This window comes from Columba livia, chromosome 3 (genome assembly GCF_036013475.1).
Source record: "Columba livia isolate bColLiv1 breed racing homer chromosome 3, bColLiv1.pat.W.v2, whole genome shotgun sequence".
Taxonomy (NCBI): Eukaryota; Metazoa; Chordata; class Aves; order Columbiformes; family Columbidae; genus Columba; species Columba livia.
In genome coordinates this window covers 90980147-91007412 of record NC_088604.1, presented here as the reverse complement: position 1 = coordinate 91007412, position 27266 = coordinate 90980147, and the positions used below count along the sequence as shown (strand labels likewise).

General features: G+C 37.7%; 1 protein-coding gene across 2 annotated transcripts in view; it reads right to left on the bottom strand.

Moving 5' to 3' along the window:
• The window catches only part of BABAM2 (BRISC and BRCA1 A complex member 2), a 172846-nt gene that overhangs the window by 72826 nt on the left and 72754 nt on the right, over window positions 1–27266 (bottom strand). For both annotated transcript variants that reach the window (XM_065058171.1, XM_065058172.1), the window contains exon 7: window positions 7988–8097. In XM_065058171.1, the coding sequence (XP_064914243.1) occupies window positions 7988–8097 (110 nt within the window). The remainder of the gene's footprint in view (window positions 1–7987; window positions 8098–27266) is intronic.

The window sequence follows — 27266 nt, the reverse complement described above, 5'->3', positions numbered from 1 at the left end:
CTAGGAAATTTGAGTTTTTGTAACTGTTGAGTAAATGTGCCTTTCTATAGTCACTGCATTTGCTGCCAAGACAAATTCTAATTAACTCATTGTAACTACTGTTTGTCAGTTTTGGTAATTAATAACCAGTTAGAATGGATCCAGTTAAACAGCTAAAGCTCAACTGGAGTATTAAGAAAAATTCTCCATGACCTGCTCATGTGATTACGTTTAAGGATAAATTGGCAGAAGTTTCAAATTTGTCAGATAATTTTAAGATCTGATGCAGTCAGTTTGAAGCACTTTTCTTCTGTAAGAGCTATTTCATTCCAAAGAGACGGTCTGTGGAATTAAGCATGTTTAACAACAGAGAAACTACTGCTTCAATTGTGATTTCCTAGCAACTCTTTATTTCATTGCTGTTGTTTTTTAAAGTAGTATTGAACAACAGCACATTATCCATCAAATTACAATTAACTTAGCCCTAGAAAAACTCCAAGTTAAACTTCCCTACATGTACATTTTATTATTCAGGTAGGACCTTACTTTTTCATTGCATTGTCAAGAAACACCTAGTTAGGAATTTTTTTTGGTTAACATTTAACCCCAGTTACCAGACCGTCTTGCTTGCTCTGTCACTGCCATATCACAAGCTATGGGATAAGAAAAGAAGGCACTTGTTTCAAATTTCTCTCGTCAGCCTAATTTTGTGGACAACATTTCAAGGAGTTCAAGCTGGCCCTACAATTGGTCAACACAGTTGAGAACAAAAGGTTCTACATAAAACCCCAGAAGATTCCTATTAATTTTTATCTATGAAAAAAATCCCACTACCTGTGGCAGACACAGCTCTGTACTAAGATGGATTGATTTTGTTCAGCAGGCTCCATTTCTCCTACAAAAACATTTTAGAAAAGGAAAATTAAATCTGCTGTGTGCGCTCCAGTGTCTTGGGGAAATACCTGAGAAAGTAACTTCTCTACTACACCAGCGATGTCAGAATGGCAATATAAATCTCCTCCAAGCCCCTAAACCATGAGGACAACATAGGCAACAGAAAAGTCAAAAACTTTTGATGTATCAAAAGAAAAGCAAGAGTTTTTGTAAAACTAAAATGAATTTAAGTAGTAAGGTATACACAATCTAAGAAAATAATCATAAAAAACCCTATTGCAAATACAGGGGAAGATTTCAAAAGTATGCCAGCAACTGAGATGACAGTAATATTCAATGTCACTGCCAGAATTAGTTTTGATTAATGAAAAGTGCTTCTGACAACCTCACTGTACAAAGATACAAGTCTAAACATATGGGCAACAGTACAGAACAACTTTATGAATAATACTGTCTGATGTTCTGAAGAAAAATTACTTTGTTCCCTTTTTCCTTCATTATCACTATTTGTAGGAGGGTAAACACACACAGAAGCAGTGATATCACACTAAAAATGCTGAGGACGATATTTCAGAAGAGTACAGCTTTACAACGGTACCTAGAAATGCCTGTGTTGAAACAGGGATTATTGCAATGAAACACATTATACTCATAGCATATGACAACACAACATGAAACAGAATTTCATGTTTAATTAGGGTAGCCTGAAATAACCTATATGCTCAACAAGTGAAAAAATGCAACCCCTTAATGGAAAGATTTGTATCTAGAGGAAATAAGTGTGTTTAAAACTACTGAAACTTCTGTCGACCAATCCACTCTAGTCAAAAGTATGTAGAAGGAGTTGGAGAGGGCTTTCTTGAATCACGTTTCCCTTTTCTTTTGTAATTTCTTATGAATTTAATTTTCTATATGTATTTTTCTACTATAGAAGAAAATCCTTTAAGGGGTAAAGTACTTGATAGAACATGTAAAAATACTGCCTCCACCATCAGGTTACAGGACCTAATGCATATAGGCCAGCACTCAGAGAAACTTGACAAAACCTCCAGGAACACGCAAACCCTTCCCGGTTTTCAGGTCTAAGTTTTGTTCTGAGACCAGAGGCAATGCTGAGCTCTGGATTGCCAGAGAGCGCACATCACACCAACAGCTGCCTCTTGTCTCTATACAGAGAAACTGGTACTGCACTACCTAGCAACACAATCAGTCCCACCAAACCGCTTCAAGTATTTCATACCTCAATTATTAGGTCTAATTACTCAGCCTCTTAACTGAAAGAAAAGAACTTTAAAAATCTCACTAACTGAACCATTTAAAAACAGTATTAACATATCCACACCATTTAGATGATGGACACATAAATCTTAGTTCTTCTACAACTATTTTCACTAATTGTTCTCTGTGTGGTTTTCACACACACACACACGAAAGGAACAGCCGGTACAGCTGAGCACCTGGGACAGAAGTACAAGTCAATCTGTTTTGACCGTCAATTCCAGTCTACTTTGATCTCTTCTGAAGCTGTCAACAGGCCATCAAAAGGTGGCTGTGGTCAAACGGATGATTTTTAGGACACAGGAAGGGTTGCAAAGCAGAGCTAGACTGGAAATCAGGTTATGATACTGGCTACACTTGCAGAAGATCTGGGTGATGGAGACATGGCACACAGAGCAGGAAGGAGAGATCCCTGACTCACTGGCCGGGGGTTGTGTACAGGCATGACCAAACTAGGCCTAATGGAAGAGCAAGCCCTGCAAAGCAACAGTCATTCCTGCTTCCCACGTCTGCAAAGATGCTTTGGGATTTGAAGAAGTCATGGACTGTCTCAGCTCTCTACAAACAATTCCACTGAAATCATCAACTCAGATGAATAAGCACATTTTAATTTACCAAAGAGAAGACCTTCTCACTTCTGTCTTCTCCAAAGACAGATAAAAAGGGTTAAACATGACCAGTCATGTAGAGACAGGCTTCAAGCAGTGATGTGCACTCAGTAGTATGGCACGCCAGTGTTAAAGGTGAAGCCCTTTGCAGCACCCCTGCATCGCAAACGTACTGAGAGGCAGCACCTGGCAGTAAACGGATAACATTCTATGGCTTTCCTCCTCCAACTCCCAGCAGAAAGGACAGCTAAAAAACAGAAAACACCTTAAAGCAAATAAAAATGTTTTTCTCTATATTTTTTTTTTCTCCTATCAGCAAAAAACATAAAGAAACCTTGAAAGTCTGAGAGTTCAGACCAGGTCCTTGTTATTCCCCCCCGCCCATAGGAGAACGTTAAACCCAGTCACGGAACTCTGCATACCACCCTCAGTCACGAAGAACCCTCTGGCACAGATCCCAGACCAGTAAAAAATGACCATGTCAGTCCCCAAAGCATGGAGCCTGATCCATTTAAGCAAAACAAGTTCTACTAACAGCTGGTTTTCTCAGCATATTCATGTCCACGTATTTATCAGAGAAAAGCCCTCCAGGACAACAGTGTTTATTGCAGGATTATTTCTGTGAATCCAAGGAACACAGTATTCACTGAGCAACAGTGTTTCTACCATTAGCTTTTTTTCTTAAAATGTTAACCAAGATGAACCCATTTTTGGTTTTGGTTTTTGTTTTGTTTTTTTTCTTGTTGTTGTTTTTTTTTGTTTGTTTGTTTTTCTTTCACGTGGACAACTCATGAAGGCAAAAAAACCCCATAGATTACATTTCCCGCCCCCCCCTCCTTTTTTTTAAATAGACTTCCACTTCACATTCATGTGTAGTACGCTGACACACATTTCACACATTAATATAGAAACTAGCTGTTCAATCTCACATTGATTCCCTGGATTTAGAGTCTAGTGACTTTGAATAAATGGAAACCAAAGATAAGACGAATATTCTTGTTACAGATATCCTTTCCACACAAATATCTAGGATACTTTCACTAGAAAGATAATTTTGACCAAGCAAGATCCAGTGCAGAGCCACAAAGATGAGGAAGGGAGTGGAGCATCTCCCTTATGAGGAAAGGCCTGAGGGAGCTGGGGCTCTTTAGCTTGGAGAAGAGGAGACTGAGGGGTGAACTCATTAATGTTTATAAATATGTAAAGGGTGAGTGTCACGAGGATGGAGCCAGGCTCTTCTCGGTGACAACCAATGATAGGACAAGGAGCAATATAAACTGGAACACAAGAGGTTCCATTTAAATTTGAGAAGAAACTTCTTCTCAGTGAGGGTGACAAAACACGGGAACAGGCTGCCCAGGGGGTTGTGGAGTCTCCTTCTCTGGAGACATTCAAACCCACCTGGACACATTCCTGTGTAACCTCATCTGGGTGTTCCTGCTCCGGACTAGATGATCTTTTGAGGTCCTTTCCAATTTCTAACATTCTGTGATTCTCTCAACAGGTTTAGATGCATTATGAAGGATGCACAGAAGGGTGACAGAGACATGAAGGGTAAATATCCCAGCAGCTCCTCATTGTGCAGAAGCAGCCTCAGAACATGTCTGTGCCTCCCTCGCAGCAGTAGTGGGTCAAGTGTATGAGTGAGAGGGCCCATGGATACCCACACCCCTCCCCAAAGCAGAGCAGCCCTCGTGGGGAACGACAAGCACCCAGCGGCCAGCACCACAGCCTGAAGCAGGAGAAGGAGCAGGACGAGCTGGGGACGCACTCTCACGGATGCTGACAAGCATCGTCTCTCCAGTTGGGTGGTCAGGCTGTGGGGTTTCTCAGCCTACCACTTCCTCCAGAAATGCGCAGAAACTTGTTTCTATGATACTAATTATGATGGCAGTTTTTAAACAAAACGCATATTGTAAATACCACACGTTTCGGTTTAACCTAATCTAATTTTTAAAAAACATTAAAAGAAACTCTTATCGCACTTTATCTTAGCTATTGACACAGAATAAAAATTCTTAAAATTATAAAATGAATGCTGTTTTAAGTGATTATTTCAAATTAAATAGAAATTGTTGTTAGTGTGTATTGAACAACTAGTATGGGCTAGGTAACGTTTTTAAATTAACAAGTTTTAATAAAAGAATAAACCATGTATAACTATGAATAATTATTGCTCAGATTTTTATGAATTAACACAAATCTTTCCCATCTATAAGTGTGGGGTAATTTTTTACTGTAAGAACTGGACTTGACACTCTTGTAGCCAGCCATCACACAAGTCAATGGAACACCAATATTGACTTGAACGAGCCACAATTCTTCTTTTTACCTCATGCTTTAATATGTGAAGTTTTTCAAGCCAGACGACCTACTAACATGTTAGCCCCAACTCAAATATCTCCAAGAGTCTATGACAAAGAACAGCCAAAGTCTTACTAGTATTATGTTTACCATCCACCTAAAAATAGAGCAAATGTGCTTTACAATAAATCTTCAAAGCAAAAGCACTATATCCATATTGCTAGGGCTCAAATTCACTGACAAGATCTGTGGGTATGCATCATTTTTAGAAAATGAAATGTGGGAATGGATGTTTATATGGTAGAGCACAAAAGCAATGAAACCTCTTGGGAAAACAGGAGATAACTCCCATTACACAAACAGGCCCTTTGCTCTTATTTCTCTACAAAGCTGAAACATTTCTATCTGAAAATGTTTTTTCACAAATCAGGAAAATGCTATTCCTGTTTGCTCGTCCTTCCTAAGGTGAACAGAGTTTAGTATTAGCAAAATAATTGTTGGAATTTGGTATTTTTCCTGTTTTGTCAAGTACTTGGGAATGTTATGTTGGGAACTGTTAACTCTACTCACTCCACCTCAAAATCTGCCGCATAAAAAAAATACACTGGTAATTTGCTTACACGGCTTTTGTAGACGCAATTACTGTTAGCAGCAGGGAAGAACTTTTATAAGCAGAACACAATTCAAATGTAACATGCCATGGCCTCAAGTCATTAGAGTAATCCTCAGGGCTTCTTGAGGCTTTTGTACTTCTGGCAAGAAGTATAAAGAAGTACACATTGTTTCTTCAGTTCCCAAACACTGCAAAGTTAAATATCTAGACTATCAGATAAATAGAATAGAGATTGGTTTTGGGGAAGAACAAGAGACAACTATATCTTTGTTACTAAAGCACAATCGAATAAATATTGAAAACATACCCATACATTTCTTCGTGGCACAGAAAAAGTAGCCAGGAGAATAACGGAGGGTACAACAGCTCAGAAGCAACTCTGGTATTATAGGTTACCAGTTTCTAGATGCTGTGATGAATAACTTACTCAGATGAGTGAAGTATCTCGACTCCGATAAACAGATAACGTGACAAGGTGTGGCATGGAACTCCAGGGTTTACTGGCATGATTTTAACATGACTACATAAGCTATAAATGACCAAGTCATAAATATGTCAGACACATCAGATTTGTACTAACATCACGCAAATATTTTTCTGCTATATTGCTCTTCATCACACATCTAAAATCAGATATTCTTTAGGACGCTCACAGAAAATGTGATACTTATAGGAAGACAAAGTGTTCTTTTGTATTGTTATTTCGCTTGGTATCAAGAGGTTAATGTCTTTCTAAAGATACTGTTGAAAAGGAGAAAATAAGCAGTGTATTAATTAGCACATGGGTCACCTAGACAGACATACCTGGGTGGCCTGAAATACACTTAAGAATCAACATGTGACTAGAGCTGAAAATACAATAGAAAACAGTAACAGCTCATTTGCTTTTAATGGTTGCTGAGCAGAAAAATCCTCCGGAACATGGAAGGATAATTGCATGTTTGACTACAATTATCCCCTCAACTAACGTTGACAAAAAGTAGTGAACTGATAAAAAATATGAAAACATAAAAGCTGTTAAATATATTATTTGTGTCTGCATGTGTTCGCACATGCACGTGTAACCTATGTTTCCTTAAATAAAATATCGGAGAAGTCTTATGTCTTCATCTAAATAAAATCTTGGGTTTTGTTAAAATTACATCCACCAATTTATCCAGACCATTGTTCCGTTGAGCAAAATGTCAAGATACCATGTTCCTTCACTCACACAAAATTTATCACAGTTATTCTAAAATCGTGGTAGTGAATATTTCCCATCGTTACTCATCTATCCAGAAGTGTTACCGCCTGCTCAAAGCAAAGTCACTGCAGTATTAACCAGAAAAACAAAGCATCACTGAAACAATGTTAGATCTGCTTGACTGTTGTATACCTGAAAAGTCTCATGTAGTTATTTTTTGAGGCAGGTGTTACAAGACTGAGATACAGAAGGGAAGGAAGAACATTAGGATGTTCCTAATTCTAGAAATAGAAGAAGAGAAATTTAATGAAAGCAGACTGATATCTAATCCTCACTGTTCCATTTGAGGAGTAAACACTAGTTTCTCAGCAAATCTGTTCATCAATTGGTAAACAGAACAGTAAAGGTTCAACAGTCTTAAAAGGATGGTCTCCTGAAAACACTGAGGGTGACAGAGCACTGGAACAGGCTGCCCAGGGAGGTTGTGGAGTCTCCTTCTCTGGAGACATTCAAAACCCATCTGGACACATTCCTGTGTAACCTCATCTGGGTGTTCCTGCTCCGGCAGAGGGATTGGACTAGATGGTCTTTCGAGGTCCCTTCCAATCACAGCATGTCAGGGAAAACAGTAACTTACGAAAGCTGCACATTTCTAAAACGTGTTTAATAAACACTTCAGCTTCTACAACAATGCTTTATTCAAATGTATAATTGATTTGTTTATACAGAGAACTTACCTTCCCAAAAGAAAAAAAATTAAAGATTGCCCCACACAAAAGTTAAAGTGCCCCACACTTCACTGTAGAAGGCACTCAAAATATACTGCTACAGCAAAACACAGCATAGTTTTCATCAATTAATGCACTATAAGAATATCACACGTGGCTAGTGATGACTCTTCTTCACCCATATGTGATCCAGCCACAGATAGAGGACTAACCAAAAGAAGATCTATCATTCTTCACCACACACACACTTGGCAGTAATCATTACGACTTTAAGCAATTTAAAGCAATAGGATGTTACCACCTAGCCTACATTTCTCAAATCTATCAGGAAAAAATTGAAAAGTTCAGAGATTAAATAGAAAGAATGCTCCAGAAAACAAAAACAAAACACCTCACTCACTGTTCAATACGTGGGGAGAGATACAGCTTGGGAAAAACCTGAGTAGCTTCTGCATCCTCAAAACTAACGGACAGAAGTGCGACATCTTCTCCAGGATCTTCATTCACATCCTGTACATAAAAAATAACAAATATAAAATGGCAAATAACAAACTAAGTACTTACAAGCCTACAGGTAACAGCTAATAAGTCAAATACCAATTTATTTAGGAGACGCTTAAGTGAGGAATCTGAAGTGTAACAACTGAAAAACAGGTTGCAAATTTATCCTTTCTTACTCTATTAGTACTTGAAAGATTTTCTGCCTTGCTTAGTTTCCTTTAAAGTATCAAAATAAAATTACTGTGTTAGCAAGTGTACAGTAGTGTAGCTTTTAAATTAGCTGAACTACATATTGCAGTACAGATGCAGATTTCATTTTTAAGGATTCTTGGTTTAACACTGACATCAGATGCAAATGCCAAAGAATTTTTTTAAATGTTAAAACATCACTGAGTTATGACCACAAATTTTATGTTATTTTTCAAAGTAGTTTAGGGTCCAAAATTTCTGTTGCACTCAACTCCTACTTCTCTTGTGGATGAAAAGTGTTTTTGTGATCAGAAATTTGTATCTAGAAGTCATTATCCCCAAGTTTTCTGCAAATTAAACCCATGCATTACTTTCAGCAAAGACTGCATACTCCATAAAAACTCCCGTAAGACCAAAAAAATCCACGGTAAATACTATGACAGTCAATGCATTCACAGCTGAGGCTTCCTTTGTATCAGAACAATCAGCTACAGTTTTGGGATCAGGTAGAATATATTGTTCCTGGTTAGGACCTGATATCTCTCCAATTCACAAATCATATATAGTATGAACCACTGTACTTCTGATCCACACAACTTCATTAAGCTCTTCACCTCTAGATGGAAAGTAACGAGTTAGCGGCGCAGTCACCTTCATTGACAGCAAGTAACACGGTGCCACTTGCTGCTCATAAATGAAAGTCCTTCAATGTGTTTGTGCATATGTACATAGCAACTTGCCAAGATGCATTTGTTTTTATCCGTTTTGGAAAAACATGAGAGGAAACAGATAACCCAGCAGATACGTGCTCAAAGCAGGATCAACATGGTGCAGTGTGCCCTGGTCTGCTCCGTCCCACAAGCAGCTGTGAGGAAGGAACATGCAAACCACTTAAACATTGTTAGGAGATCCTGCCCTGCTTGGGGAGAAAAAAAAAAAGTGTCTGCTGAGTGGTTTCAGGAAGACAATCTTGTGCCATTTAAATCTTTGGCAGGACTGAAACTGTTCATGTCCACAGAGACTTGCTGCATACCAGCTATTACGTGCAGAACACAACATGCCAAGGAACTTGGTGATAAGCTGCAGGGAAGAACGAGTCTTTAAAAAGCCTAATTGTCTTAGATGAAAAATGAGACAGAGCTGACAGTGTTTTCTTAAGTTCTGCCTTGGTGTGCAGCTGACTTCTGACAGCTGAAAGAAAGTGTACTCTTAGAAATGCCTATAAAACAGTCATGAGCAAGGTATGCCTGGAAATCAGAACACGGTTTTAACTTGAAGTTGCAGGACAAAACCTAGCTGCTGTCCTGTCGTGGTGTGACCAGTTTGTGGATGGGATTGTATGACGTGGTTCCCTGTACCAGTAACAGACAGGATCTCGTGCCCCATCACATTCCCTTCAGTGTTACATTTCCAAGTGGTACTATCATCTACAGCAGAAGAACCTTTTTTTCAACAAGACAACAACAATAAAAAAATACCCAAGAGTACAATCCCGTCCCCAACCTTTTCCCCAGTATTTCGCATATTTCCATCATGACTGAAAAAAATTAAATAAGGAACAGCTTTCACTCCTGAAGTTGATTATGGCATTACCTGGCTTTTTCCCATTTGCTAATGATCAAGCAAACGAAAAGAACTATTAAGACACATTAAGCATTTATACTAATGATTAAAAAGATTTTATTTCAATAGCTGACAAGTACGTTTACTTTTGGATGCATACAGTTCTTCCAAGACCATATTCTTTTGTTTGTAATTATTTTCAAATAATTAGGATTTGGTTTTTTTTTTTTTACAGATTAGAACCTATATGCATTTTACAAGCTACATGGACAAAACCAAATGTATTTAACCATTTAACCTTGCATTTAATATTAGTGCTTAAGTTGATGCGCACACACAGATTGACACCTTGTATAGTACCAGTTTCTGGAATACCATCAGAGTGCTTACTGATCAAAGAAAAACAAAACAAGGCAAATAAGCAAAACAAAGAAACCAATAAACGTACAACAGATGAGGTGAACACCACTATGAGATCTATTAACCGATATTATGTAATAGTACATTATATTTTCTACACATACTGGTGGCTTCTTTAATATGAAGCCACATGCCAAGGGAAAAAAACCCACACAGCAGCATAAATCATAACTTTGTCTTTGCATGTTAAGATGCAATAAGCTGATGTGTGCAGTCAGAGCAACAAACTGAGTGATGTGATATTTTTCACTTACAAAAATAACACCTACCCAACACTATTGCAACTACTGTTGTCCGCACAGCACTGCATTGCATTCATACAGCTACCCTCCAATCCAAGTTTGAGTACAGAAACTGTACAGTCTTCCCTAACTACCTTTTTGAAATGGATGCATATTTTTGGCCCATGTACCTGAGAAATGAAAATTTGAACTTAAAAAAAAATGCAAGATATCGGCATTCCTGTAGGTTTTTAAAGGATGTAATGCAGTAACACCATAAAGTTTCTCAACCTTCTTGCTCAGGTGGCCACAGGTTTCCAACGAAGTTCCTTTGTATCCCACACCATACTATTTATTCCTTTCAGACTTCATTACATTTATTCATGCAAGAATGTGCTTGGTGGAACTGCATTCAATCCTAGTATACCAGTTACAACTGCTATTCATAAAACTAAACCAAACCCACATGTCTTGCAGATAAACTGTGGAAAGTTTTTCAACTAATAGATCTTTCTGAAGTTGTCTGTGCCAGTCACAACTTAACTCCTCCAGTGATGCCTCTCCTGCTCATCCCTGCAAACCTGTCAGGGACCAGGTGAGATGACAGACCCTTATATCACCAGGCAATGATACTTCCCCAGAACAGGGGCAAAGATCCTCCCATTACACCGAAGCGTCCTAAGGCAAAGGTTGTTTTCATGCTGCTCAGCAAACTCTGCCCAGGCAGTGTCCTCCCCTTTCCCATTTCTGCATGCATATTCCTCTCAAAAACCAGGACAGATTTAAACAGAGCAGCAAAGCAAAAATCACCTCTATTTTTATTTTTCAGCTGGCCTCAAAAGAGAGAGCAACGTCCAATTTCTTTGGCAATATTATTCCCTTTCAGGAAAAAAAGAGGCTGCTGAACTGAAGTCACAACACAATTTTTAATATAAGTAGCCATGTTCCTTCTCAAAATTTGTATTTCACTCACAACACTTAATGTAAGAGGACTGTAAAAAATTATATTTAAGAAAAACTTATTTTTCAAAAAGTAAGAATGGCAATTTTCTATAGAAGTTAGCATCCAAGGTTAGAACTGCCACATTAAACTACCATTTTATACTCACTGAGCTTTTTCCACACAAGACACTATAGAAGGTATTATTAAAAAGAACTTCCACTGAACAGAGAGCACATCCTGGGCCACAGGAATTTTGAGGTTTAAAAACAGAATGTAAAAATGTTTGAAATCATTAGCCAAGCATGTGATAATGCACACCGATTAGTTTTTCCACAACAGTCTCATGTTTGGTAGCAAAAAAAAAAAAGCCCTCTAGTGCACTACAATGTGAAAGATCCAACACAGATTTTCATAGTGTCTTTCTGCCATTTCATGTATTTATTTTTAAAAAACAATCTTTTCCTCATTTCAGAAAATGTCTATTCAAATCAAACAGGAAAAAAAACCTGATACACCATTTAACACTGAAAATAAATAGTTTTCTTTCTCAAGAACTGCAAGGGGCTTCCTATGTTTACAGAATACTTTGTACAGTGTGGACTGATCCTTGACTAAACCTCCAAAGTGCTGTGGAAACGCAAAACATAGATAGTATATATATTTGTGGTAAGAAAGGAACAAAAACCCCACCAAAAAAACCCACAAAAAAAACCAACAAAAAATCAACCCTAAAGATTTTCAACCCATAGGCTTTTATCTATTGCAAAGACCTTTGAGCAACAACGTACACGAATAAATAAAACTTTTAACACAGAAAAGCACAAAGAGAACACTCATGGTATTTTATTCTAATTTACCCTTTGTCTGCTCAGCCAGTGCAGATGAAAGGTTATGTGTTTTTGAAACTCAAGAACAAGAGGCCATGCAAAAATAGAAACGAAACACAGAATAGATGAAAACTGAAGTTTGAAGTAATTTAGAAATCTGTTTTCCAAAAAAAAAGTCAGGAAAATACCTCAGGTATCACAAAACTCCAAAGGAAAACTTAAAATCCTATTTCTAATTTTATCAGCGCTGTCTAAACAACTATGTTAGTTTTCATTCATTTCACTCTAAATTTACACTGAAATGCATGCTTCAATGTTTATAGCTGCTCCCTTAGCAAAATGCTTCATCTTTTTACAAAGTTAGTATGAGTTGTTTATAAAAATTATCATCAAAACCACTTTAAATACACCATCCAAACAGCATTGTTTTCTTGTATCCTACCTACTGTAATTGAAAACTGGGAATTTACTGGAACTGACAATTTATTATGAGTCAGATGGTTGATAGCCAGTCCAACCAAAACATCTGCTCCACACAGTCACAACTGCTATAACCCATTTCCTCTTGTGCCTGGAGTCCAACCAAGTTGTACATTAGAGTTCCTTTTCCTTAAAGATGCAGACTCTGGAAAATCAGTTATTACTTTTTCTTAGTTATCAACAAAGAATTGCCCTGCAATCCCTGATTAGAGCACTCTATCACGACCAGGTATTTCTGTATTTGGCGTGCAAGTGCAATTCCCTGCACCAAACAGCAAGGCATGAAGTGGTAAGTGACTGCAGGCTTATCCCAGGCTGTGGCAGGACCTGCCTTTCCATGGAAGACTTAAGAGTTAGGGGGGTATGAGACTGGGGGAAAAGACCCTGCAATGGGTCAATGTATACGTTGAAGACCTGGGATTAGGAATCCAGTTTAGTGGCATCAACTGTAAACCAAGAACGAGAGGAAAAGAAACTTAGAATTTGGTAGAAAGGATGGGAAAGGTTGTGCAGGAAGAGTACTGGCGTGTTTTGGGGAGGACAAGTGGTTTCTGGTCCTGGGGGATGGTAGGAAATGTGAGAAGGGAGTGGGGCTTCTGGTGGGGCTCTTACCCTAAGTACAAACTGCAATTGATTTGGGGATAAAAGTGAGGTAAGGAAAAGCACACAAACTGTTCAACCTACTGGATGGTCTTTTGGGTAAGGAGATGCCACGCAGACAACTGCAGATGCCTCCTGTCACGACAAATCTCCTTCAGGAGGGTCCCAGCCCCAGCTGATCATTCCTGTCTCTTCCTGGAGGTGTCTGACTTCTTGTCTCTCACAACTGCAACCACAATTGTCTCTGTGGTATGACTCTAACCGAAGGGATGGAAAGTGTCAGCAGATGGGGAGGGGAAGGGATCACTTAAAATAAGTGCAGGATAAATTCAATTTACAACTTGTGTGATGTGATGGAGGTCAGAGGAAGATGAAACAGAAAGAATATGGATGAGAATATGGAGGACTGAGGCAGCACTGACCTTAGCATCTGCAGCCAGCTTATGACAAGTGCAAGTCTTTTAACACTTACTTGACTGTGATATCTCTCAACCCTACCAAGTCAGCCAGCTACACTCAAGTTGGGTGTGAAATTTATATTTAAGGATCCTTTCTGGAAAAAAAAAAAAAGCTTTCTAGTGGAGAAGTGCATGAGAATAACATATATTCAGAAAGGTAATTTATCTTAGGGGTCAAACTTATCCCATGTTATTTTGCATGGTACATATCTGTAATGGAACCATACTTATTAACAACTGGTCAGAGAAGTGAACAACAGGAATTGTTTTTGAAGTTGAAATGGGAATTGCACCACAGAACAATACGCAACACTATTCACTTCAATTCGTAATACTGGGCAACTTGCATCACAACGGTTAGCAAAGTTTGGCCTTTTCCCTCCAAATGTCAGCACGCAATAATGTGAAAAACAACTGTCCAACAAAGCACAAGCAACTCCTACCCTCCCTGCATAACAGTTTCACTGGCCAGCTTTGATACAAGCAGTTACATGTTCTCCCAACGTCTTTCTGCATCTAACGATTTAAAATAACAAAACACACCAAGGGAAACCAGGCAAAGGAATGCGAAGTGGCAAATGAGACTGAGAGATCTGCTTCACTCTAGGGAGAATATGTAATTATTCCAGGAAACTCTTTCTTCTGTCTTCCAGGAAACCCACCAGGTCTGACCAAGGAGTGCTGATTCTTTAAATAGGATCTTTCATGAAAACAAAGGCAGTTACCTTGTGTGCACTGCCCGCAGCATCGCAGCGTTCCAACCCGGCCCCTCTCCCAAGGTAACGCAGCAAAACACTCGCATGACTCGGTCCGGGAAAAGAGCGCATTTGAGACCAGCTAATTCCTGTCTTAAAAGTTATGTGAAAACCCTACTCTGGGAATGACTTTCCAAGCCTGAAGAGCTTACTTCATAGGACAAGATACCAAGTTTTCTTCAGTACAACAAATTTAAATAAATATCTACTAAACATTTTAAAAGTATCAGCAAGACCTCCAAATATACCACTGGGCATCAATAATTGAACATGAAAACAATCAGCATTTTCTTTAACTGTGGGTAACATCCCAGGGTTTTGTTTGTTTTCAGACTTTCACAGATAAATATATTGTACTTCTCTAAGACAAAAAACCTGAGGTGTGTCTTGCCTATACCGTTTTCTTTTATTATGGTCACAGTCATCTACCATTACTTTCACAATGTGAGTGACCATCAGAGTTCGGTAAAGAATACTGTTAGGAAAAGGATAAGAGAAAACCTGAACAGTTAAACAGAAAGAATAACAGCCTTGTTCATGAAAATACATGATAAGAGTTCACAACTGGGCTTTGCATATTAGTGACAGACACGCTGATTTCAGGCACACACTACATTCAGTTGTACGTATTTACATTTGTGTGTCCTCGGTGCGTGGAAGACGTTTTCACCAGTGTTTTACATGCTCTTTATTTAAAATTTTCATTTGAAATTATCAGTAATGGAAATTCAAGACTTATGTAGTAAAATGATTAATTCTAGGACTGTCAGGGTTCAGGCACTCTCTGTGCTGCCTTGCCACGTGCCAAGATATTTCCTTGCTAGCAACAGCCCCTAAAAGACATTTCTTTCACATTTGACTCTGCATTGCTATCTGCTTTTTACACTTTGAACACTGAGAAGAACTGCATTAATAACTAAAAATGTAGATCAATACCTACCTTTAAAGATGCGTCAGTTTCAAAGACTATGAGAGAACTTTTTCTTTATCTATGTAGTCTGAATTACTTGAAACAACATAAAGTGCATTTACATATTTCTAAACACAAAAAATATACTTTCAACACTCTCAGAACCAAGCAAACAAATAAAAAACACAAACCACTATCCATTTAGATGATTTATGACAGGTCACCTCTACGGAGTTTCTTTGTCTATAAAATCCCTGAAGCTATCAAGCTGCATCCTGAACATGTAGTTACGAGCCATTTTTTTTTTAAGCTAAGCCCTATGTTTTTAAGCTTGCTTTCCCAGAAAAAGATTTGGAGACAACTCTCCAGCCACCTCTTCAAATGACTGGACTATAACTTACTCAGAAAGCAGTATTTGCTTTCTTCTCTCCCATTTTACTGATTTCTCACCTCTTTAAAAATTGTAATGTTATTGCAGAAGCCAAAGATCAGTCACCTCACGTCCACTGGAAAACAAGATCTGCTAATAAATGTTGAGCAGTTATCTAGAGTACAAACAGATCATTAATATAGTTTGAAATAAAACTATTTTCCTGCCAAGACAACTTTCTAATCTCCAAATACAGCTTTTCTATACATGGATATTTATATTTTATATATGTAAATTGACAAAACAAAAGAATGGATCAAGTATCGAGGGCTCATGATTGAAAGAAGATTCAGAGAAACAATTATTTTTGGGAAGACTGTAAGAAATATATACAGAGCTACGTCAAGCTAAGATAGTTTTACACCAGTAAGAAGTTGGGGTGTATTTAAAGATCATAAAATGGCTCATTGATACAATTAGTAAATCTCACAAGAAAAAAAGATTAGAAGTCAAAATCCAATGAAAGACAAACATCTATGATAAGTATTTCTGTAGCCATGTTGTGGTGGGAGTCCGCACAAGCATTTACTTTTTTAAAATCAATCCAACTTTTTAAGAAAAGCTTTTTCCTGCACTCTCCACATATTTTTATAAGTTCCTGGTTCAGTGGATACCTCTGCAGAATCAGAAATACTATAGATTACATGGGTCACAACAAGAATGCCAGAATAAAGCCATATTCTGAGACAGATCTTCAGTGAACCAGGAAGTACCAACAAGATTTCACAGATGAAAAAGTGAATAATCAAAGTGTAAGGTAAAAGCAAACAAAGTTATCCTTGCTCAGTGGTCTTTCACCATTGTAGCTTAGTATTGCTGACCTGATTTAAAAATATGGAACCTTTGTTTTAAAAGAAGGTGCCAATATCAAAAGTATTAGCTGCTATGAGTTGTTTTGTCAACTGCAGTTTCCCGAGAATAACAGGAATGTTTCTCATTAAAGTTCACAGCACTTTTGATTCACAAACTGCTATTATGCATTCCCATTTCAAGTGCATAATACTTGTATTTCTTTTTGAGAGAATTCTGTTATCCTACATTTATGTCTACTGGATCTTAAAAAAAGAGTGAGTGTGTCTGTGTGGGGCATTTTCTGCTTTGTACAAAGAATATGCAAGTTGGAGCATCCTGTCCCCTAGAGTCCTATTTACAAACATGCATAATTCCAACAAACTAAATGCTTGGTTTAATCATGCACACAAGTGTATATGTGCACAGATGTCAAAGAGTTAAGAAACCATTACTGTAAATTTAAAAAAAAAATAAATAAATAAAAATAAACCCACTTATTCCAGTAAGGAGAGAAATACAGTTTTTTTCCTCATATTTGTGTGAAGGTTGATCCTGCTACAGGTGGTAAGCAGGATGCTCAGATGAGGAATAAAAGCTGTATTAGTCAAAAAATGCTGAAACATTCAACTTTCAGAGTTCACATCCATACTTGTATGTAAATTGGATACATAATGCATGGAAAAATTCACATTCAGCCTGTTTTATACATAGTAGACAAGTCGCATTCTGTGTCAAGAGAAGTCTTTGGAACTTAGAGCATGAGACAGTAACTCCTGTGCTTCACTGTGCTGCTCAGGAGAAGGTTGACTCATCTGTTGTTGTTTACCTTGCCCAAGACAGCACCTGAAACACAGGGCGTCCAGCTCAGATGTGGTCCCAATGGATTAAAGAGGTAGTTGCTAGAAAAATACATCACATATTTCCAGATGAAAGACTGATTCCATCACTGAGATCTCCCTGATTACTGACTCAGAAAAAGATCACCACATCTTTTCCCCATATCTCATCCGTTAGTGCATCCATCACCAACTTGGGATAAAGAACTCAGAGAAGTATTGTTGAACTCTTTTACAGCACGTGGAACTGTGTTTTAATGAAGAAAATGCAGGTTCGAAGGCCACTAATATTGACATCACCCTTCAATTTGTGAAGTCTTTCCTGACACTTTCTCATATCATCCGTTCAAAGGTCCAAGGGGTTGTTTTCTGTAAATCTAATTCAACTTTTAATGCTCTCACAAGACCCAAAATCACTTCCATACGCTCAACAGCTACAGCACAGCACCCCAGCATGTGCACATCAACAGCGTAGAACACCCTCTGTTTTTGGTGAGGTACTCAGCTTTCTTCCCATAAAACTGGTCTTTGGCAAGGAGGATGATGTCACCACACATGAGCAAGACTTAAATCGTGACAACAGAGTTTGAACTGGAAGTTTCTTACCCCGACCTATAGGGAGAGAACTTTTGATACTGTTTTTCTTTGAAATAATGAATTTAAGAAATTAAAGACTATGTTCTTTTCAGAAGTTTCCTGAAATAATGCAGGTTTGATGTTCAGACTTCATAACTGATGGGATTTGTGGGACAGTTATTCGTTGGGTTCCATCCTGCTGTTACAGACAGTTAGAGCAGACTGACAGGCAACAGTAACCCTTTGACTTCCCACATCTTCATGAAACTCAGTTCCTGTACAGGCATCAGCTGAAAAAGAATGTAGCCCTCCATTTGTGTGGTACATGTGCACCTAAAGTGGGACCCGCTATGACATTTCCTTAGGGACAAAATATTAGGAATTTAAAAAAGAGCTTAATAAAAGTGCAGATTTGGAAGTCACCTTAAAAATAAAATGGCACAAGGAAAACAAAGTAACTGCCAGTAAAAAAAGTGACAAGTCACTACTTGTGATGTCACTGTTAAAAACCAACCAAACAACAAAACCCCAACATATTAAAAACAGTGATGTTAAATAACAATATTTAAACGCCTATGTACATGAGCAAGCTCCAACTCTGAAACCACTGAGCCTTTTCTAAGAAGCTATTTACAAAACAGTTGTGTTTATCAGCAACAAAATTGTAGTCAATAGCAGGATCAAGGAGAGGGAAGATTCAAGTCACATGCATTCTTGGAATTCTCTAAAATTGCCAAATTCATGTCAATTTTTTTAATTAATCTTTCCACCATCAGTGACTTGCTTTTTTCAAGCCTATGCGAAATTGCTTGTACCATCTTGACATCTCATGTGCAAAATTTCTTCTATTTTTACTTAATGGTGTTTATCTAGAAAGAAAACGTGTCTCATCTTTTCCTTCTGGGGTCCAAACATAATGTTAACAGCCTATCGTATCTTCCTATTTTCTGAATATTAAGAATAGTCGAAATTTTGGCACACTTGATTTTACTTTGTATGCACTTCCACAGCAGTCACAGAAGAAAACCATCTACATGAACATTCTGCCCCAACCCGTACAACCACTCAATACCTCAATTTCTACTTAATACTTATTCGGAAATAAAAAAAATTAATGAGAAGGGTTGATGAAAATATTTGAAGCTGGATAGTATATCTAGCTTCAGATAACGAAGCTGAGAACCACTGCTTAAACCATGAACACATTCAAGTTTTAGCCATGAGATAAAGCTGTCTAAAAGCCCACTGTAATTTAAACTAAATACATTAAACAAAACCACTAACTAGTGGCAATATGTTTTCTTTAAGATCTACCAGGGACTCTGATTCTTTGTAGAGCCATAATTGAAACAGCATACAGAAAAAACATCACATAGGTAATCCTAGAAACAGTTCTATTAACAATGTAAGGTCTTGTAAAGTATTATGGAATATGAAAAATTTACCAAGTAAAACTGAACCTAATAACAGAAATAGGCTGTATTTCAACAAAAAATTAGGAGTTATCCACGGATTGTGTGAATATTTTTTTGTCATCACAATAGAAGGAACTGCTAGGCATTGATACTGAAATCCAACACAATCTGATTTTTATTTTACAGCTACGCAGACAACAGACCTTCCTTTGTATTAACTTCACAGTACTGCAGACTATATAGCCGTGGAATTAAACTAAAAATTCTGCTAGAGAAGCAACAGCCATGTGTTTCTGTTATATGCAGTTCATTAGCAATATAACAACTCATGTTTAAATGACAATTATAATAGACCTGACTTCTTCAAATAAATCTATCCACATTTTCATTGTAAAAGCATCAATTTAATGATTTATTTCAAAAACTGTTACAAATTTATGGTTACACTCAATACTTGTCTAGGCTTTAAATCAAATGAACGTTGCCATAATCCTGGCATCACTGAAAACAGTATATCTAGGAAAACTAATCAGTCTTCAACTAGAAATACAACCTTAACTCAAATTGGTTTCATTTTATAATCTAAACACAGCTCCACAGAGCTACATACACTGGGAATGGATCCTCAGTTTTACTTCTGCTGGGTACTACTTTTAAAGGTGTAGCTGTTTGCTACAATAAAAAAATACAGTATTTTGCTTAGATTAGTTTCAAACAATTCAAGAAACAGCACTTACTGCAACCCATGGCAAAGTGCCCCACAGCTAAGTAGGTTAAAAGATAACATTTCAAGAGAAAACAAGCCAATTTATTAATCTTCACCTTCCTTTGCACAATGTTATCATCACAACGATAAGCTCCTTAGATACACCCACGGCATGTGCAGGTGCACATACACGTATGTATGCACACAGGTCCTTTTAAAAGTTATGCTCTAGTTACCAGACGGCCACTGCAGTAATTAGCTTAAATGAAACAGAAGAGAAGATCGTTCTGTCCTCTCCTTTTTTTGCTGCTTCATTTGGGATCCACACTAGTGTTGCCAACTTCTGACCTTTCAGCCCAGACAGTTACTCATGTCATGAACACAAACTTCTCTTTAACTATGAAACTCCAGACTTTTCCCTCTCCATAAAGCATCATTAACGGCTTGGTCCACAAGAGAAGCTACTCCTCCCTCTGCTTATACTTGGCAGCACAGTAATGTCCAGAAAGCTCTCTCTAAATTAAGCTTTCATTTCTCTTGATAGGTCCCCAGGCACTTTGAGTAATATTAAATAGAAACTGTTAAATGTTCTTTGGAAACAACCACTGTCCTGGCTCCCTGTAAGCCCCTATACTCTATGTCAATCAACATGAAAACTTCTAGAGTCTTCCAGTTTTCCAACAGATCTACTTCTGAAACCACTTCTCAGCTAGCCTTTAACACTCCCAATTTTATCAATGGCAATATTTATACTTATGTGTCAATATTTTCTTTCTCCCCTCTAAAGAAAGCATGTCATTTCCTTTTGTCTTCCTCCACATTCAATTCCTGACTATCCTAAACTAACCAAAGGACTTTTTATATTTTTTTTTTTAATTTGTTTTGTGGGTTTTTAAAAATATATTTCTTATTCTATTTCCATGGCATATGTGATCTTTCTAAGAACAGAAGCTTCAATTGCTTGAATCCCTTCAGCCTGAAACATTATACAAGCTGGTTACTTAAACACATTTGTTTTGGTTTTTACTCAGAACAACTGCACTTACTTGACACTCATTTGTCTTAAGGCTACCCCGTGTCCAAACTGATGCACATATGGTAAGTGGTTGTTTGTTTGTTTTTAATAAATATAGAACAGATATCCTTCTCCAGTAGGACTAGTCAATACCTACAGATCTGTATCTATTTTCTCGCCCCCAAAATTTCATTTGTTCTGAGAGCAGTTTAAACCCCACTGCATTAATCAAGGACAGAGTGTTCCCACATTAAGTAATATTCTCTGCAGGTATTTTTGTATCTATGAAATTGGTTTCCAAGATGCTTTACATTAAAACTTTAATCTTCACAAGATTACTATAATTGTTAGTTGCACTGTAATAACTGGTTTTGTGGCAACCACGTGTTTGATGCTCTATTGTTAAAAGAGGAGCAGTCCCTTTTATAAGTCTTTACTATCTGGAAGGCAGATGTATAAAGATACCAGGAAAGTCCAGAGACAAAACTAAACATCCCAATTTTTTTCCTAATGTTTGTTTGGTCTATATTGTAATTAACTCATTTTTATAGCTCTCACAACAAATTATCTTAGGACAAGAAAAGGAACTAACTGAAGGGCATTCCTTGCCATAGCCAGTTTCACTGTAGAGCATACTGATAGGCGAGGTACAGTTATTTGAGAAAAGGGCAGAAGAGAACAGGCACACTCAGACAACAGAATCATAGAATGTCCTGGGTTGGAAGGGACCCACAAGGATCATCGAGTCCGTCTCCTGTCCCTGCACAGGACAACCCCACAGTTCACACCATGTGTCTGAGGGCTTGTCCAGTCTCTTCTTAAACACTGTCAGGCTTGGGGCCGTGACACCTCTCTGGGGAGCCTGTTCCAGTGTCCACCACCCTCTGGGGGAAGAACCTTTTCCCAATGTCCAACCTAAACCTCCCCTGGCACATCTTCCTGACATTCCTGTGGGTTCTGTCATTGGTCACTAAAGAGAAGAGTTCGGCACCTGCCCCTCCTCCTCCCCTTGTGAGGAAGCTGTAGCCACCATGATGAGGTTTCCCCTCAGTCTCCTCTTCTCCAGGCTGAACAAACCCGGTGACTTCAGCCGCTCCTCATAGGGCTTCCCCTCCAAACCTTTCACCAACTTCGTAGCCCTCTTCTGCATGCTCTCCAGTAGCTTTATATCCTTTTTAGCCTGTGTTGCCCAGAACTGCACACAGTGCTCCAGGTGAGGCCGCGTCAGTGCGGAGCAGAGCGGGACAATCCCCTCCCTGCCTGGCTGGCAATGCTGTGCTGGATGCACCCAGGACACGGTTGGCCCTGTTGGCTGCCACGGACACTGTTGGCTCATGTTCAACTTGCCATCGACCAGAACCCCCATATTCCTCTCTGCAGAGCTGCTTTCCAGCATCCACTGATGCCTCACTTCCTTAGGAAACAAAGCTAAAATTACAGCTAAGTGAACACTGTGATTTATCTGAAATTCTGAAATATCGTAGATAAGCCCTTTATGTAAAAACATATGAAGAATTCCTTCATGGAAATACGTTCAGTTGATGTCAGCAGTACTCTGTTCCTTCTAGTGGTTGTTATTTCCAATTGAAAGCCACTTGAGAAGGAGAAAACGAATGTTGTTGTACAGGCAGATAGATGGCTAAGATGACTACAAGAGGTACTTTCAGCAAGTCCATCATAAGCTGTACTTACAGTCCAGTAAGCCTAGATAGTGGAGATTTAAGACTGACAGTGAAATACCTGTTGTTTATATAGCTCCTCAGAAAGTCTTCCATTCACCTTCCAAGAAACCAGTTAAAGACAAAATGTTACCTTGATTTACAGGAAAGTTAACAACGAAACTGTAAAGGTTCAAAGAGTGTAAAAACTGTACTCCGTAGGTAGGGGAGAACAGACCTTAAATTATTCTTCCATGAATGAAATTACTTTTGGAAACAGAAAAGCTGGAAACCTGTTAGGAGAAGGAGAAATGAGAATGACAGAGTGTGCACAGCCGTTTCTAACTTTCACCAGGCTCTAATGTATTCTATGGACAAAGTAGGTGAAGTCTTCTCTTACTGCTTGTTGATGAAAACCAAGGTGATGCTATTGAAGACTTTATTTCATTCCACTTATGTTGGTGAACACCCACTCACTTAGAACATTTACTATCAGACTGTAGCAAAGGTGCTACACTTAAAGTAATGTTTGGTAGAGTAAGCCACTGTCTCTTCTTTGTTTCACTTCAAATAAAATATTTCAGTGTGCTGTCCACTAAGATGAATAATATAATCCCTTCTTCAACTCTGAGAAACCCTTCCATTTCACTGCACTTACATGAAGAGACCTTTCTCTAAATGCCCATACTTCATGACCTGCTAACTTGACTACACAAAAACCACTGGTGGCCTAATTGGCAAGAACATAGAAACGTGTTTCCTTTGAAGATCACAGATACTCTATGAGATTAGATTTTGAAATAGGCAAATACGAGGAAATATTCTGAAATATACTTCATGCTACAGAAGTTAATTTCTAGGAGTAGTCCACAAATTTTCCATTAATTTCCTATGAAATATGAAGTGACCATATTTTCATTAAATAAATTACAGGTAAAATACATTATCTAGGACAATGAATGGGACCACAACTTACTGTTGTGACATGATAGATAAGCGACTCAGCACAGGGAACATCAATGCTTGTGTTTTGGGTAGTTGGTATCTTAATAAAATTCCATAAATAATTTCTTTCATGGAGTGCTGGATCGTGCACAGGGTAGCTAGAGGAAGACATAAAGAACTAAGGCTATTCCTAAATTCAGGTTTGGTTTGATCAACCTGACACAACAACAGCTTGAGTTGCCATTTACATCTAAAGGCCGACACGCATGCTTACCAATGAAGGCAAGAAGAGAATGACACTTAAGTCTCACCACTGAAAGTCTACTTAATTTTATGTGAATTTGATGCATGCCACTGTTCACGTGGATAGATTATAATATCACTTCCACTGTCTTCTGATTCATTTTGACATATTGAACTGCCAGTAAATAATTTTTTAAATAAAGAAGCACAAAGGCATTTGCAAAGTACTTATGCAAAACACTTGCAATCCTAAATTCATAAATACACACATTTTAAGCTGCTGGTAGCAATTCAAACTATACTTAAAATGGATTAAAACAGCATTTAAAATATCTCCCGTGACTAAAGCAGAACTTAATTTTTAAAACAGTTATTTCAAGACTTCATTTTGGTAGAAATTAATAAAATTGTTCATTCCTCTCTCCCTTCAACATTGCTGCATCAAAGGATATTACTTGAAGACTTAAAAATATCTACTGAATGACAGCTCCTTAAATTGCATAAAGTTCAACCATGATAAACAAATACTCAAATGGACAAAGATTAGCATACGGAGCAGCTTGTACTCACCTATTAATAAATATTATACTAAATTTAGGTTGACAGCCACAACTAAATTAGCAGATAAAGTAATTATTGGATTTGATACTCCATGGCTTAAAAATCACAACTACCAGAATCTATTTCTATTCTGTCACTACCTGACCCTAGCAAAATGACATAAACCAGCTTCCCAATTCTAAAAGGTAGAGATTAATACAACTTATAACCTTAACTCTGTATTTCTAAACTTCTAGATCCTGACTGCAAAGATCTCCCTCAATGCAGCAGAAAGGAAGCCTATTAATCTTCATTCCTTTAACTATCACCGACTGCTTCATGAACAACAAGAAAAAATTTCAAGTTGCAGAAGCATTTCCAGTATCAGACAGCTATCACCGCCTGCATAAAATGTTTTTAATAGAAGAAGAATGAAAAAGCAACATGTCTGATGCTTTTATAGGAGTAATAAATCCTTGAAAATAGGATTCATAATATTAATGCAGAAATATTGAGACCAACTCAAAACTATTAATGGTGCAAAGACACCACTTCAAATGCTTTTACCTGTCTGAACCAGTTTTGCTGCTTTGACACACCCACAATTCTTGTATATATTTATCCCTCTGAAACACAGAACAAGCATATAACACAAAGAGGCCTTTAAATATAATGCCATATAATTACCCTTCGTATTTCAGATGGTTTGAAAATCTATGTTTATGAACAGAGTTCTCTGATCATGTTCCTGTTGACTTCAGAATATACCTCATAGGATAAAAAACTCAGTCATCTCTTGACCAGCCCAAACTCCACCAACTAGGCCATTACACCAGCCCTCTATAAAGGCATCTCAAATATTTGTTTTTAAAAAATTGCAGGCAACTTGTTTCAGAACAGGAGTCATAATAATTCTTGCCTTGATCACTTTCCATAAACCTCCTTTCTAACACAAACACAGGGAAACGAATCTGCTAGCTGGTCCTTTCCCACAACACAAAGTATAATGAATATTTCTTTGCAACACAGGGAAGAAAACCCACCTATCATGATGCACACACTTGCTCTTCACTCCAGACAAAACATCAGTTTAATGCTAAACATCAACCACTTTTTATGACAGTTGAGTGTATTACAGATTCCTTGTTTCCAAAAGCAAGCAACTTGATTCTCATTACTAAATAATCAGTAACACTGATTAACTGTACTATTATTTACAGTATTTGTGTAAGAAAAACTGCGAAGGAAGATTCAGTGAGGCCATATCATCATTCCAAGAATTTATATGGCAATGGTGTAATTTTATTAAATGAAATCTACATTTAAAATCTTACATTTGCAATGCACCTAACTTTCTACAAAACACACTATAGGAAAACAAAACAGAAGAAATAAGAAAACTTCACTCTCATTCTCCCAGTCCTTTACAGAAAAAAAAAACCAACCAACCAAACAAACAAACCCAGCACTCCTTACAAGCACATGTTAGGCACACACACACTTATTGAAAATACGTCTACTTGCCTTTTCAGCATGTAAATGCTTTCAAACCACTGGAATAGCTGGATAACCAATAATTTGTTATAGAAAGAAGACTGCAATAAAGAAACAAAACATTGTACAAATGTGAAACTGTATGTCACTAAGAAGTTTTGAATTTTTTTTCCCCCCCTATTTTATGTATGAAAACTCAAGAGATTGTGTGACTTGTCCTCTCGGCATCACACTGAATCTCTTTAAGAACCTCTGTGGAAACCAAAACACAATATAAAACTTGTGCTCCTCAGACCTCACACTGAAAAGCAGCTTGATCACCATGAGCTACGGAAAGAAAGGACACTGACACTCACAGGCTTTAAAGATATTAGTATACCTTTCTTTTTTTCCCAGAATCTCAGAAACATTCAAAGTCTACATTTAATGACGTGTTGCATACTTATGTGCAGGGTTAGGCTTAGGAAAACAAAATGGAACATAATGCAAACAAAATGGAGCATACTTTCCTCTTACTGTGCTCAACAGTTCTGGTCACTAAAGGTGCGTTTGAGAGTAAGATTTTTGTTAACACTCCTAAACTTAAAAAGGAAATATACTCTTAAAAAAGGAATGCAAGCTGAAGAGTGTAGAAGTCAACATTCACTTTTGAACTTCTTTTATGACTTCATGATCTTAAAATAAAATATATCATTTTTCCCACCATAAATAATATCAATGCCCAGGAATTTCTCATCATTCTCAAAAGAAATAGAAAACATATTGAAGAGCAACAAATAAACATCTTGCTAACAATTACACTGGTACACCACCAGGATGGAACAGCTCTGAAAAACTCTTCATACGCAAATTCCTAAAAAAAACACACAATGCCAAGTTCATTTACTTTTCCTTCATTTCACAGGCAAGCTTCTAAACACCTGCAACTGGTAACAGTCTCTAGGTATGGGGGGGTGGGCTGGGGTGTTATACATCAGGCCTAGTACCCCAAGAAAGATCTACACAAGCATATAAAAAAATACGTAGGTGTCTAAAAATGAACTTTTTATGTTTCTGCTGTTAGACAAATTTGAATTTTAAATACCTTATTCATCTATAGCTAAAACATTTATCAGCAACAATATGTAGTTCAGACTACTACTTCTCCTGCCAACAAAATCTT